The sequence below is a fragment of the Stegostoma tigrinum genome, chromosome 33, assembly GCF_030684315.1.
Source record: "Stegostoma tigrinum isolate sSteTig4 chromosome 33, sSteTig4.hap1, whole genome shotgun sequence".
Lineage (NCBI taxonomy): Eukaryota > Metazoa > Chordata > Chondrichthyes > Orectolobiformes > Stegostomatidae > Stegostoma > Stegostoma tigrinum.
In genome coordinates, this window is record NC_081386.1 from 35,648,744 (window position 1) to 35,664,733 (window position 15,990).

At 40.1% G+C, this 15,990-nt stretch overlaps 1 protein-coding gene across 11 annotated transcripts in view; it reads left to right on the top strand.

Moving 5' to 3' along the window:
* dennd4a (DENN/MADD domain containing 4A) overlaps window positions 1-15,990 on the top strand; it is a 174,729-nt gene extending 158,739 nt beyond the window's left edge. For 6 of the 11 annotated variants that reach the window (XM_059639348.1, XM_059639351.1, XM_059639349.1 and 3 more), the window contains 9 exons: window positions 306-481; window positions 2,201-2,371; window positions 4,535-4,730; window positions 6,594-6,848; window positions 7,435-7,552; window positions 12,286-12,312; window positions 13,949-14,111; window positions 14,500-14,564; window positions 14,977-15,990. In XM_059639348.1, coding sequence (XP_059495331.1) covers window positions 306-481; window positions 2,201-2,371; window positions 4,535-4,730; window positions 6,594-6,848; window positions 7,435-7,552; window positions 12,286-12,312; window positions 13,949-14,111; window positions 14,500-14,564; window positions 14,977-15,113 — 1,308 coding nt within the window. In that variant the 3' untranslated portion in view covers window positions 15,114-15,990. The remainder of the gene's footprint in view (window positions 1-305; window positions 482-2,200; window positions 2,372-4,534; window positions 4,731-6,593; window positions 6,849-7,434; window positions 7,553-12,285; window positions 12,313-13,948; window positions 14,112-14,499; window positions 14,565-14,976) is intronic. The other 5 variants (XM_059639358.1, XM_059639357.1, XM_059639359.1 and 2 more) reach the window with 3 other exon arrangements.

Sequence of the window (15,990 nt, forward strand, 5' to 3'; positions counted from 1 at the left end):
ACCCTCTCCACCTATCTTCTTTACTCTCCATCTTCGGTCCGCCTCCCCCTCTCTCCCTATTTATTCCAGTTCCCTCCCCCCATCCCCCTCTCTGATGAAGGGTCTAGGCCCGAAACGTCAGCTTTTGTGCTCCTGAGATGCTGCTTGGCCTGCTGTGTTCATCCAGCCTCACATTTTATTATAATGTTTCATGTGAGGCATGTTCTATTCATATTAATTGCATAGAGTCAATATTGTGAATTTTACTACCTTTGAGAGTTTCTTTAAAACAGAAAACAAACTTGTGTTTATCACTAATGTTTCAGATTCTTATCTCCAGCTGTTCGCGTTGTCGAACTTGTGACTCACTAGTGTATGACGAGGAAATAATGGCTGGCTGGACAGCAGATGACTCCAACCTCAACACGACATGCCCTTTCTGCGGCAACTTGTTCCTTCCTTTCCTTGGCATAGAAATTCGAGATCTGCGAGGCCCTGGCAGGTAATAGATTGCTGCAGTATAATATGAACATGTATGTATGCATGAAGTGTGAATGAAAAGAGTATATTTCATTATTTCATTTTAATGATCATATTTTTGGGAACTTGACTATTTTCTGTACTTTCTTGTCTCAAGAATCATCTACCTATTTGTACGAATAGAATGTAGGACAGATCAAATGAGCAAATTCTTCATGAGTTCTTTGGAATGTCAGTAAGCTGACCAAAACAGTGTGAAAGAAGACCCTTAGTCCCAGAGTTTCTTTTAATGTTCTCTGAAAATATTTGGTTTACAACATGTACTCAGTAAAAGATAGCATATGGAAATGTAGGGCACAAATGCTAAATATGCTTCAGATAGTGTGATAACATTTTCTAATTAGATTATCCAATTTATGAAAGAAAAGCACAATACTGTGAAAGCTGTAAGTACAAAGTAAAAACAGAAAATACTGAGAAACCAGACAGATTTAGCAGCATCTGTCGAGAAAGTAATAGTTTACATTTCAAGTCCAATCCAATTCGTGAGCTACATTTGTGACTGAGCTGTTCAGTTAGAATGACTGATTAGAAACTTCCCCTGTTAACAAGTGAAGCCCAACATATTTGAGCAAAGTTAACTTCAATATAAGTTTGGAGATCCTTTACCTTTCGTAAAGAGAATCTATAGATGTCCCTCAAGGAAGGAAAACGGTCCGGTCCGTGATATCCCTTAAATAAGTATATCCTCTGAAGTGGTTTGGTGCAGGCACGTGCTTGAAGGGCCTGTGCTGTATTGTTCTTTGTCATAGTTTACCAAGCAATTCTAATGTGCAAATCAGCCACAGAACAACAGCCATGAGGGATGGGCGTTAAGTACAGAGTTGCCAACATTCATGCAACCCAAATATAAATATTTAATATAATTGCTGTCATTGAAGTCTTCGTACATCAATGTTAATTTGATGGCACAAAATCATTTGGTCACCTGGGAAACCTGCTTTTAGCCTTTGACAGTTCCACAAATGACACAAAAATTCAGTTATGATGTAATGCTGTATGATTTTTGTGGAACATTATCGTGTGGTAACATTGTGACTGTTCCAGGAGTAAAGGACTCTGAGCCTGATGAAGGGTTTTGGCCCAAAAAGTTGACTTTCCTGCTCCTTGGATACTGTCTGACTGGCTGTGCTTTCCCACTCCACATTTATCGACTATAGTTTCCAGCATCTGCAGTCCTTGACTCTGAGCCTAGTTGGTTGATTTGATTTATTGTCATGCGTACCCAAGTACAATGAAAAGCTTTGTTTGCGAGCAGTACAGACAGATAATAGTGAGCAAGGGCACCCAGATCATAAGATGGAAGGAAACTTCGACAGAGTGAGACATGCAGGTTACACCGCACAGGACGTGTGCAAGGCAAGAACAACATTGACAAGATCAGCATTATTTGAAGTTAGACAGTCCATTCATCAGCCTCATAATAGCAGGGAAGAAGCTGTTCTTGAATCTGCTGGTGCATGTGTTCAAGCTTCTGTATTTTCTCTATCAGTGTTGTTGTGCTATAAGCTTATAGGTTTCAAGAACTCAGCCCAACTAAACTGTTCAGTTATCAGCATTTTAACACCAGGTCCTCACACCAAGTATAATTTAGTTGGTTTGTTAATACAGTATTTGTAGATATTTTTCTTAAAATATTAAAAGCAATGAAGACAATACTTACTGCTGTGAATTTATTTAGATATTTTCTGAAATCGAGTCCGTCTACAGAAAGTATGCAGAGTTTGCAATCTGGACCATCCTATCAGGGGTCAAAGGACATGATGGTTTCCCCACCTGGTCTGGGTATGATCGATGTCAACAAGCCTCAATCACCAAGAATTACAGTGCAAGGAGTTTCAGTTACACAAGGGTAAATATCATAAGCATTAAATCAAAACTCTGGGCAGAGGATGCCCACTTGTCCTCTTGGTTTTGGAATTCCATTCGGTAGGAATGAAACTTGATTCAGCTGATTTATTTTGTTAAAGCTAGAGAACTGTTTTCATACCTCTGCATGTCAAAAAACTGCCTTCAATTGCACCCGAACAGATTATTTCAGATGCACAAGAAAGCCAAAAGTCAGCAAGACAATAAGGAATTGTTATCTCCCACTTCTGAGATTGCGATAGCAATGGCTTAGTGATGGTGAGGCTTGAAAACTGGTTGTTTCTGGTTTTTACTGATTACAACTACAATTTTGTATAATCAGTAGTAACTCAGCTGGTAGCACACTTGCATAAATCAGAGATTTGTCGATTCCAGTTCCACGCAGGATTTGAGCACACAAAATCAATCACAGAATCATTTGGTGCAGTACTGAGGAAGTCCAGCAATGTCACAGGTGTCACCTCTCAAATCAGATTTTTAAACTGAGGTCCTATCTATCCCCTCAGGTGGACGTAAAATCACCCACAAAATTATTTTGAATGGAAGATTTTTCTCCTATAATCTGACAAATACATATCCCTCAATCACAAAAGCAGGTTATGAGGCCATTTCTAGATTATTGAATGTAAGAGCTTGTTGTGTACCAGTAAGCTGTTAAGTATTTACATTCCACTGTGACTGTGCTTCAGAAGATGTTTTATTTAAAACATTTTGGGATATCTGTTAGGTACAAAAAGCATCTTATGGCGGCACGGTGGCTCAGTGGTTAGCACTGCAGCCTCACAGCGCCAGGGACCCGGGTTCAATTCCAGCCTCGGGTGACTGTCAGTGCAGAGTTTGCACATTCTCCCCATGTCTGTGTGGGTTTCCTCCGTGTGCTCTAGTTTCCTCCGACAGTCCAAAGATGTGCAGGCTAGGTGGATTGGCCATGCTAAATTGCCCATAGTGTTCAGGGGTGTGTGTGGGTTATAGGGGGATGGGGCTGGGTGGGATGCTCCAAGGGGTGGTGTGGTGTGGATTTGTTGGGCTGAAGAGCCTGTTTCCACACTGTAGGGATTCTAATCTAATCTAATCAAATAAATGTAAGTTTTATATTGTTTATTATTAAGTTGTACAATATTGAGCGCAGTGACCAATAAATGTGGTACCTACAAATTATAGAATTTGTGTAAGACTAAAGCCAAATTCGTTCTCTCTCTCTTTTTTATGAATACCTCTGTGCCAGTATTTTCTAATTGGTTGCAGAGGGGCTGGAGAAAATTGCCACCCTTGATTATACTGAATTATGTCCCACTCAATATTGAAAAATATTTCTATTGGAAGCTCTTGCACCTGTTGCCCTGTTAGAGCCAGTTGAAGCTTTGTACCTTAGGTGAGATCGAGTAATGGTTTCCCTTTTTTTTATGTTAAAATTTCACATTCATCTCTCCTGTTATAGTCATTCGCTTTATTGAAAGCTACCTAATTTTACACCATTGTTCTGGTCTGTCATTTTTAAATATTGTAACCATGATTAGGAGTGACTTTTTAAAAATTCTTATGTGATCAAAGCATGCACAAGTCTTTGTGTTGTATGTTTTGCTTAGCTATGGTTTAGTAGTTCAAAACTGGGGAATTTTTATTGGATTGGAGCCTAATTATACTTGCTTAATTTACTAACAAGTTCCCACCAAAATTATGTGAGGTGACCTTGCCCAATTCACCACATTGCCTAATAAAAACCGAAAGAACTGCAGAGGCTGTAAATCAGGAACAAGAATAGAAGTTTCTGGAATAGCTCAGCAGGTTTGGCAGTATCTGTGCAGAAAAAAAATCAGAGTTAACGTTTTGGGTCCAGTGACCCTTCCTCAGGGTTCTCTACTCAGTAGTTAGTCCACTTGGGAGTAAAATACAGTCAGTCTGTCCAAGTGTTAGCTTGGAATAGCAGAAGATTTTAAAGCCGAAGTGCTTGCATAAAATAAATACTTTGTTGTGACTTTCTTTGACTATTTAGCTTGAATTGCCAGATAAAATATTTAACCTGTATGTGGAATGAAGATTTGTAGAGAAATAATTGCATGTTCATCAGGACTCAGTTATAGTAGTTTTTTAATATAGGTTTTGTGCCAATTTATCCCTTTTCTGAAATTTATTTCTTTATTGCCAGAAATGAACAGCCTATGCCAGCAAGATGTATTCAGATCCCTTCAGGTAGAAGGCATGCATTCAACGAGTCCCTATTGGGGCAGACCGTTGCGAGAAGCGTTAGTGGATGCAGTTCTATAGCTGAGGAGCCTAATACTCGGCACCACATCCACACTGTTCCAACAGGCAGCCTACCAACAAATCTCAATGAATCAATGGTATGTGACTTAAAGTATGGGTGCGAAAAAGATGGAAGTCCAATTGATTGAGTTTATTCGATGAAAGAATATCTACAGAATGTGTGTTTTTGTTCAAAACACACTTGTGTGTTTGTGACAAACTGAAGAAGCTTCATACTGTTGAGAAAATTTAATGTATCAATTAATGTTCCCCTAACATGTTGGTATAAAATACTTAATACTCCCAAAGAACTTTCTTTCCCCTTTCTTAGGTTTTTAAGAAGCTTTAAAAGTCTTAGGATTGAATCAGGTTTTGTTTTGTGTTCCAAGTTTGACACTGGCAGAGGGGTAGTTAGTTGAAATTCTAATAAGGACACAGGATGTTCTACTGCTGGCTACATTTGATTCTGTCTAGTAATAAGCACCAGATGCTCTCAATGTTTCAGTAGAACTCTCAAAACAATCCAATAGTTACGGAAAATGAGTTTAAAAGTCAATTTTCAAGCTTTTTGTTCTTAGATTAGTTTTTTAGTCAGAAAGAAAAGGCAGAAATAGAGAAGAAAGTCACTCCATAGGGTCAAGTCCTGCTGAAGTTTGGAACAGATGAGGACTAATTAAAATCATTGGATCACTGGGCCTCCAGAGCAGCCCTGAGAACTGTTTGATGCTGCCGAAAGTTAATTCCCAAGGAAGCCCACAAACAGGAATTGCAACTTTGGAGACTGGACTTCAGAGAAACTCCGGAGCAGTGCCAGTTTAATGTAGCTTGTTGGCTGTCAAATTGTGAATTGTCAAACAGAATCCTGTCAGTAATTAGGAATAGGTACAGCTTTGAAAATCCCATCAAATGCAATTTCAGAGGAAAAGATTGGACCAGTGAAAGATGACTTGTCAATGAGGCAAACCAAGTTGAAGCAGCATTTGAGGAAATTTGGAGGCTGGATCTTATAATGTGAATACTTGTAATTCATTGTGAAGGAAACAGCTTTAATGTTTATTGGTGACTATTAATGTCAATTACTATCAATGGAATCTGCCTTGGTTGCATCTGCTGTTTAATATGCAGTGTCATGAGTTTTATTGCTTGTCTGTGAATTTATTTGTGCCTCATGTAAATTCTTAGAATAAGCACAAATATACAGTGCTTTGTTTTACTTTCCTCACCTTGTAGGGTAAAATTTCTTCATTTGTTCCAAACTGTTGAAGTTTGCACATACAAACATATGAAATGGGAGCTATAGACCCATTCAAGCCTGCTCAGCTATTTGATATGTTCATGGCTGATTTGGTTGTAGTTTCAACTCCACATTCCTGACTTACCCCAGTAATCCTCGACTTCTAGTCAGTCAAGGATCTATCTAAGTCAAAGATCTATCTATCTAAATATTCAATGCCTCAGCTTGCACTCCTCTCTCCGGAGAGGGAATGTGAGCTAGAGAGGAAGAAAATTACTTTTCACCCTTAACTTTATTTCCTTTGGAAACATGTGGGATTTCAAACTTAGTGACAAGTAACATTATTGTTTAAATTAGACTAAGCGAATAATAACCAATGATGAGGATCTGGCCCAGGATCATTGTAGCCTGTATTTGAGTAAATGTGGATGCGTGCTTCATAATAACGATTAGCGATAGTGTTAGTGTTAGGGTTAATACATCAACCACATCAAACCAGAATGGCCAATGAAGATTGTGCACACTCACTGCGTCATTCATGTATCTGAGATTGAAGGACATGTAGAAATCCAGTTGTCAGTTGTTCCACTGAAAGTACTCATTATAATTGGTTTTAGTTTAATACTTAAATGATTTATTTTTGGAATATATTCCTTGTTTTGTTTTAGAACAAAGTTTCAGCCTTGATCTCATTATGGAACTGATCGGTGCTTAATCTTTTTTGTAGGATCGATTGGGCTTCGAATGGCAATTACCAAATCCTGACCCTATAACTGTTCCTTACTTGAGCCCCTTGGTGTTGTGGAAAGAGTTAGAAAGTTTACTTGAGAACGAAGGTGATCAAGTAATATCTATGGCAACATTTGTGGATCACCATCCAATTGTATTCTGGAACTTGGTGTGGTATTTTCGGCGTATCGATCTACCCACCAACCTGCCAGGACTTGTACTAACTTCAGAGCACTGTAACAAAGGCGTGACGGTAAGCCAGTGATGCGTAACGCTTAATTGCTAAAGGAAACATTGTGTGCCAATTTGCTTTAATACAGCACAGTACTCAATTCAAATCGTTCCCTCAGCTATTACCAACAACAGACCCATAACATAGTTCTTCATCCTGCTGCAACACAGCTTAAAATCGGTTTCATCAGATGGAATTCAATTATGGAAGAACAAAGCCTGCAATTAGACAAATTATTTGTTGGTCCATAATAGAGACAGAAACCTGTCACCAGTAGAGGTTTATTCAGCCATAAGACTTTGTCAAGTCATGGCTGTGCCAGCTGCTGTTACCTAAAAGTGACATCTGTATCAGCTGAAAAATGTAACCGTTTGACTTCTAATTTGTCACATTTGAGTCCAGAAGGCTGTGGCTCTAGAATGGCTCCACAACAGAGTTTTCTTGGTCCCTTTATTTAGTCATGCCTCCTCTGTTAGTTTCTGTTGATTACTGTTTTATGTAATGTAACTGATTAACATTGTTTCGATGTAGTTTTCCTTCAGCTGAAAATTATTCTTAAGACCGCTGTTGAATTTATTGCTCACAGTGAGAGGATTTTATTTCACAGGTTCCCCGTGGTTGGATGTCAGAGGACAGTAAACATGTTTTAATTCAGGTGCTGTGGGACAATCTAAAATTACATCAAGATCCCAGTCAGCCTTTCTACATTCTCTGGAATGCTAAGAGTGAGTACAAGTTCATGTTTACAGACAATTAGGACCTTGAGACGGTATCAAGCAAAAGGAATTGTTACATTCAATGGTCACTGTTACATTTAATTACATCACTGACCTATTATTGAAGTTGCAAGGTTGTTGAAGCATTTTAAGTTAGTGTGCACTGAAATGAATTCACTTGTTCGCACTTCAGCGTGTGCTCACCCCTTCAACTATTTTAAGCTTTTTTTAATAAGAAAGAGCTGAGATTTTTTAAAACTATCAATACACAGCTGCAATTACTTGTATACTTTTTTTTGGTGTTGTCACCTCTGGTCAAACATTTTCCTACCATTTCCTGGCCAAGCCCTCAGTCTTCACCCTCCAGAAAGGTCAAATCTTCCAAAACTCTGCTGTCTGTTCCTGAACCTGAATGAAATCCCATTTACCCATCACTTATGTGCTTTATGCCTCTAGGTTGGTGAGATCCAAAATTTTAAAGTCCTGTCCTCTCAGCTCAAATTCCTTCATGACACAATTCCAGCTTGTCTCTATGACCTCCAGTCCTACCACTCTTTAAGATCCCTTTAAGAGGTGTCGTTGACAGTATAGAGGGCTGTTGTAGGCTGCAGCAGGACATTGACAGGATGCAGAGATGGGCTGAGAGGTGGCAGATGGAGTTCAACCTGGATAAATGCGAGGTGATGCATTTTGGAAGGTCGAATTTGAAAGCTGAGTACAGGATTAAGGATAGGATTCTTGGCAGTGTGGAGGAACAGAGGGATCTTGGTGTGCAGATACATAGATCCCTTAAAATGGCCACCCAAGTGGACAGGGTTGTTAAGAAAGCATATGGTGTTTTGGCTTTCATTAACAGGGGGATTGAGTTTAAGAGTCGTGAGATCTTGTTGCAGCTCTATAAAACTTTGGTTAGACCGCACTTAGAATACTGCGTCCAGTTCTGGTCGCCCTATTATAGGAAAGATGTGGATGCTTTGGAGAGGGTTCAGAGGAGGTTTACCAGGATGCTGCCTGGACTGGAGGGCTTATCTTATGAAGAGAGGTTGACTGAGCTCGGTCTCTTTTCATTGGAGAAAAGGAGGAGGAGAGGGGACCTAATTGAGGTATACAAGATAATGAGAGGCATAGATAGAGTTGATAGCCAGAGACTATTTCCCAGGGCAGAAATGACTAGCACGAGGGGTCATAGTTTTAAGCTGGTTGGAGGAAAGTATAGAGGGGATGTCAGAAGCGGGTTCTTTACACAGAGAGTTGTGAGAGCATGGAATGCGTTGCCAGCAGCAGTTGTGGAAGCAAGGTCATTGGGGTCATTTAAGAGACTGCTGGACATGCATATGGTCACAGAAATTTGAGGGTGCATACATGAGGATCAATGGTCGGCACAACATTGTGGGCTGAAGGGCCTGTTCTGTGCTGTACTGTTCTATGTTCTATGTTCTATCTCTGCACAGTGAGAGCTTTGACCTCTTGTTCCTTCGCTTCTCTAATGGCAGTTGTGACTATAGCCATCTGGGTCTGTAGCTGTAGAATTCCTTTCTCAACCTTTACCCACTTCAATCTTTCATCTTATCCCGTAAAACTCTCCTCTGATGAAACTTTGAATCACCACTTCTCATGTCTCCCTCTTTGTTTTGGTGTTTAATGACTGTTTTGTAAAATGCCTTGAAATATTAACATATATTAAAGATATTATGCAAATGTAACTTATTGCTGGTAGTTTTGTAATGTACACAGCATTTGTTAATTTGCTTGCCATGACAATTTTATTCCCAATGTTTTAGTTTTTCAATATGTTTCTGTTTAGTGTGTTTTTAGTAAGTATTGCTTAAGTTAAGTTCTAGTTGAATCTTTGCATTAGTTGCAGCTGTCAACCAGCATTAGATCACTGCTAAATAATAAATCAACACTCATCTCAAACTCTTGAGTTCCCAAGATCTTTAGAAGCTCGGCCCTTTGACATCGAGTATCTCTAATATAGCCACTTCCTGTCTGCCTCCGTGTGTAATGACCAACTGAGGGGTTCAGGCATGAGAGGGCACTGTTTTACATTTGGCTGTTGGGGAACTTGAGTCACCAATCTAGCAGTAGGCTCTGAATTTTTGACAATATTGTACAGCTAAACGGGAACATAATTTAGTTCTCTTCCTCAGATAAAAATCTGCTCAAAATTCATAAACATAGCAAGTGCTTTATCAGAAGCCATGCTTTTGAGAGTGGGATGGGTGAGTATTGTAGTGGCTCACCGTCACAGCCTGTCAGTTAATAACTCTAAGGATAGTAAGAACTGCCGATGCTGGAGTCGGAGATAATGCAGTTTGGAGTTGGAGGGGTACAGCAGGCCGCGCAGCATCAGAGGGACAGGAAAGTTCATGTTTTGGTCGGGACCCTTCTTCAGAAATGGGGTGGAGGGAAGGGATCTCTTAAGTAAATAGAGAGAGGAGGGTTGGGGCTAGGGAAGGTAGGTGGGATGGTGATAGGTGAGTACAAGTAGGCAGTGGAGGGGATTGGTCAGGGAGATGGGAGGAGCGGATAGGTGGGAGAAAAGATGGACAGGTTGTGTCAGCTCATGGAAGTGGAGATGAGAGGGAGGTTGGTCATGGCATGAAGCCAGGAGTGGGGAACTTTTGAAACTGGTAAAGTCCACATAGAGACCATTGGGTTGTAGGCTCCTTAGGCAGAATATGAGGTGCTGTTCCTCCAGTTTCTAGGTGGTGTCATTGTGACACTGGAGGAGGCCCAGGATGGACATGTTGTTCAGGAAGTGGGAGGGATAGATGAAATAGTTCATGAATGGGAGGTATTGTCGTTTGTTGCGAACAGAGTGCAGGTGCTGTACATTGGAGTCTCCAAGCCTCCACTTGGTCTCACTGGTATAGAGGAGGCCACATCGGGAGCAGCGGGTGCAATAGACCACGTTAGCAGATAAGCAGGAAATGCAAGAAATGCAGTCGAGAGCATTTTTGACCACCGAAGGGGGAAAGTTGTGGCCCTTGAAATCTGGGATTTTCAGCAGTGGAACGCCCCATTTTGGGAGCAGACGCAGTGGAGACGTAGGAATTGGGAGTAGGGGATTGCATTCCGGCAGGAAGGTGGGTCAGAGGGGGTGTAGTGTAGGTAGCAGTGGGAGTCAGTGAGCTTGAAATAGATGTTGGTTTCAAGGTAGTCACCACAGATGGAGACAGGCGCCCAGGAAGGAGAGGGAGGTATCAGAGATTGTCCAGGTGAACTTGAGGTTGGGATGAAAGGTGTTAGTAAAGTTGATGAACTGTTCAAGCTCCTCTTGGGAGCACAAGGTGGCACCGATACAGTCATCGATGTGACAGAGGAAGAGGTGGGCAATAGGGGCAGTGCAGCTTTGGAAGAGGGATTGTTCGATGTATCCTACAAAGAGGCAGATGTAGCATGGGCCCATGCAGGTACCCGTGGCCACCCCCTTTTGTCTATAGGAAGTGGGAGGAGTTGAAGGAGAAGTTGTTCAGGATAAGGATGAGTTCGGTTAAGTGGATGAGGGTGTTGGTGGAATGGGATTGGTTGGGCCTACATGAGAGGAAGAAGCAGAGGGTTTTTAGGCTGTCTGCATGGGGGATGCAAGTATACAGAGATTGGACGTCCATAGCGAAGATGAGGTGTTGGGACCAGGGAATCGGATGTTTTGGAGGAGGTGGAAGGTGTGGGTGGTGTCCTGGACGTAGGTGGGGAGTTCCAGGGCCGGGGGGAGAAAATAGATTCAAGATAAGTGGAGATAAGTTTTTAGTGAGGTAGGAGCAGGCAGAGACAATATTCGGCCAGAGCAGTCGGATTTATGGATTTTGGGAAAGAGATAGAAACAGTTGGTGCAGGGTTGAGGAATCAGTGAGGTTGGAGGCTGAGTGGGAGTTCACCTAAGGTGACAAGTTTATGGATGTCCTGGGGGATGATGTTTTGGTGGTCAGGAGTGGGGTCATGATCGAGGGGGGTGGTAAGAGGAGGTGTCAGAGAGTTCACGCACTGACCTTAACATTGATGAGGCCAGGCTTTATGTAGGTTAGGGTTGGAGTGGAGGGCATCACGAAACATTTCAACTCCCCCTCCCAACCCCTAGGCAACGTGTCCATCCTGGGCCTCCTCCAGTGTCACAACGACGCCACCCAGAAACTGGAGGAGCAGCACCTCATATTCCACCTCAGGAACCCACAGCCCAATGGTCTAAACGTGGATTTCACCAGTTCCAAAATCTCCCCACCCCCGGCCTCATCCCGTCTCCTTGTCTTGTCCATCTTCTTTCCCATCTATCCGCTCCTCCCACCTCACTGACCAGTCCCCACCACCGCCTACCTGCACACTCCTATCACCATCCCACCTACCTTCCCCACCCCAACCCTTCCTCTCTATTTATTTCAGAGCTCCCTTTTCCCCCCTCCCCGATTTCTGAAGAAGGGTCCCGACCCAAAACGTCAACTTTCTTGCTCTTCTGATGCTGCCTGGCCTGTTGTGTTCATCCAGCTGAGTTGATAACTCTAGTTTATTCAAGTTATAGATATCACAATAGACAATAGGTGCAGGAGTAGGCCATTCAGCCCTTCAAGCCAGCACCACTATTCATATGATCGTGGCTGATCATCCACAGTCAGTATCCTGTTCCTGCCTTATCCCCATAACCCTTGATTCCACTGTCTTTCAGAGCTCTATCCATCTTTAACCACAGTTGTTTATTGAAACCTGTGTTCTTAATGCAACTAACTAAACTTTCTCTGTCTTCACAGGTCTAAATTACACTCTTTTATTTGAGAGTGAGTGTCAAATTTGCTATTCATTATCAGCAGTAGTTAGTTATTAGTTGTCTTTAAAATCATGTTTCATCATTTTGTGAAAATGCCTGCTACCAATTATTTGTTTTATTGTTTAATTGCAGTGCATTTGCTAATTTAACAATTAAATCAATGCCACCTTGTGAATTGCTTTGCTTTTAGTTTTTTTGCCACCCACATCTTTTAAACTGTATATTTAAAAATGTTGCTGTAAATTTTCCAGAATACATCTAAATCAATATTCCAGGCATGAAATTTTGTGTGAAATAATATGAAGATATCCTGACTGCTCTGCCAGAGATTGTTAAAAGCTCCCCTTCATCCGTTGAATGTAATAGATTATGTACTGTCAGAAATTGCCACATAGTTTGTGTATTAGGACTGCACAACTGAACTTTAATGGTTTGTAACCACTTTGAAAGAGTAAAGTTTAAAATTAGTGTAAATATTGCACAGGTTGCTGTGACAGCCTTTGCCTCAAGTGTCACACTCAAGCACCTGTTCTTTTCCTGCTTTTAAATTATGCCATGTTTCTCCACCCCATCTTCTTCTGCAAACAGTAATGTCCTTTTAGGTTATAACTCCACGAGCAAACACAAGTTACTGTGTTTGATGTATAAGAGTCGGCAGACTAATTAAGTCTCTGATTCTTCTGCTTTTGAGCCTCATTCTTTTGCTGTCAGGAATACACAGATTGCAATGTAGTGAAAATCGCACCTTTTATTTTGAAACTCTCTTTTTATTTTCTAACAAAGGCCAGATGCCCCTTTTTGTTACTGGCCTGATAGACATCAACTTATTCAACGCATCAAGATATTGAGCTTTGGTCTGATTGTAATTGATCAACTTAAGTTAACCAGCACCAGACTACCTTATTGTGCACAATACAAGTGTGGAAAGAGAAAGAATGCATACTAAATCATGCATATGGGACTTTTTAAATGCATTCCTTGAAAAACCTCTTTGATCCCATGTGTGCTGCCATCTTGAAAGGAAACCTAATTTGTACAAAATGATTCTTGTTGTTTTGATGGGCTGACATGTCTGTCTGTCTGGTGGAATTCCCTCCCTAATGGGTGGGTCAACGCATAGCAAGTGGACTGCAACAGTTCAAGAATGCAGCTCACCACCACCACCACCTCAAGGGCAACTAGGGAGGGGCAATAAAATATGTCCAGCCAGCAATGCCCATATCCCAAAATGAATTTTAAAAAATAGTCGGTTCTGTTGTAGATGAAATTCCAAATAAAAATTCCAGAAAAATGTTAACTAGTAATACAGCACAATTGACTGCAGTTGTTTTAGAATTGGAAACAACTGTAAGAATATTAATGGGGCCAAATACAAGAGTCATAGCCCTTCCCACTCTGGAGGTAACAATTTCTAACACAGATGAAGAAAATCTCCTATCTTCGATTGTTACCAAAAGAAAATAAAATTCAGTGAAATTATATTACTTCAAATGAGATGAAGTATAAAACTTGCAGTCAGAATTCCTGACATCAATTTTTAAAGATAGTTAAAATCTTTGGGAAGAATCATGCAGTGTTATTTCCTGTTACAAAATCATTAGAGCTTATTTCTGGAATTAATACAAAATAAGTTTTTCTAATTGCAGCTAAAAAGCATCTCCTTGTTCAAACACTGCGAGATGGAGGCTGTTTATTTAACAAGGACTTTCTAGATAGCATTGTGAAGAGTATTCAGATGAATAATATCTATAAGCCAATAAGCAAGATTCTTGAGGTGCTGAGCATGCAACCATACTTTAAACGGCAAAGGTAAGCAAGTTGATAATCAGTCACCTCTTAAGTTTGCACATTTCTCATTTTATGTATTCATCACAGTCTATAGTTTAACTTTTTCAAGCATCCCCAATCAATCAATTTTATTTCAAACATTAATCCTCATTAGCAATGAAAGAATATATGGGAAATTTGCTTTAATCTGTTTGCCAATGGCTTTCTGTCAAGTATTGGATATTTTATGATCTGTTCTCAGGATGAAAGTGAGCTAACCAGAACCAAGAAATGAGAAAATTTGAGTTAATCATTCCATTGGCTTAAAAGAGAAATGTCATACACTAAAAGCTTAGCTTTGAAAAACTTCAGGTTAATTTACAATTTAAGCTTTTGAAAATTGTATTTTATTTTCTTTCTTCTCTTGAAGGAGCTTATACAGAGAGATTCTGTTCCTCTCACTTGTGGCACTTGGAAAAGACAACATCGACATAGGTAACATTTCACACAATATTTTTAACTTTGATTTTCTCATTGATCATGCCAAACTCTCTACACTGTCACTGGTCTGTGTCCTGACTCTGTGAGTGACATTTTGTCAGCTGGTGCAGCACCTTGCTGCTGCTTGCCAAAGACAAATACTTTCTTCAAAGATTTAACCTTGCATTCTAGTTATGCAATGAACCTGCAACTGGCTCATTGTGTTCCTTAAACAAGTAAAACTACAAAGAGTTGTAGGAGAATGTAATTTAATTGAATTAGCAGGACTGTAAAATATTCCTCAAACTGAACAATAAGTTCAAACAAAATGTAAATGTTAAACGTTTTTGCCTCATTTTCATGTGGACTTTATTAAGGGTCATGTTAATATCTTGTTTCTATTATCTACCTTCCATATGTCAAACAGATATATTTGACCGTGAATACAAGAAGGCATATGATCAGCTAACTCCCAGCCAAGTAAAGTTGACCCATAATTGTGACAGGCCTCCCAGCTCTGGGGTTGTGGAATGTCGCAGGATCTTTGGTGAACCCTACCTCTAGGAATTCTGATTGACATTGGTGAAATTGAGGTCTGACACCAATGATGTGTAACTATCACATTGTGCAATGGACATTCAATACTTGGTCTTTCCAAATATACCATTGTTAAGTTATTATAAACTTTTGATGGGTTAAGTGACAAGTGTACAGAAAATGAATTCACATGGAAAGCTTTGTAAATTTAATTTGATGGTATTTTAAATAGTTTTGTATTATAATGCTATTGGATCAGGTCAACAGGAAGGAACGCATAAACAAGAGGGCTCAACTGTTCAGAGTATGCTGCTATTATGTACATAATCAATCTGGCTACTGTTGCATCTCATCAAGTCTGTTACCTCTATGTTCCTTTTTAGAAGTACTTTCAGTCTAAGTTGTATAAATGTTCATAGAGGAGAAATGTGTAGCAGAGACACTTTAAAGTGACATGTTTTTCCACATAAGTTGTAATTTCAGTATTTGTATATTTAAATAAGGCAATCTTTTGATGCTATCTACTTTATAATTATGTATACTTATATAATGCAGCTTCAAAATATGCTTGATACATATATAATGTGGTCTAATATGTTCCTTTTAGAATTTGCTTTGCAGTTTTTGTGGTACTTTACTTTCCCAGAGAAATGATACATCATGTTCCGCCTCCTGAATCCCTGTCCTGAAAGGATGAGACAATCCAGTGATTGGGGCTGTAATGCTTGAGGGCCAGAGAGACGGGCTGTCTATTTAAAATATATTTGAGTACTAATTGAAAAGAAGTTGAGGTCAAAGATAATGTGTGTGTGTAGACTCTCTTTTTTAATGTTTGAAGCTGAGTTTCCTATGGGAAAGTAAAATTGTATTTATTAGCTTATTAAATAACACTTTTGAATAATCA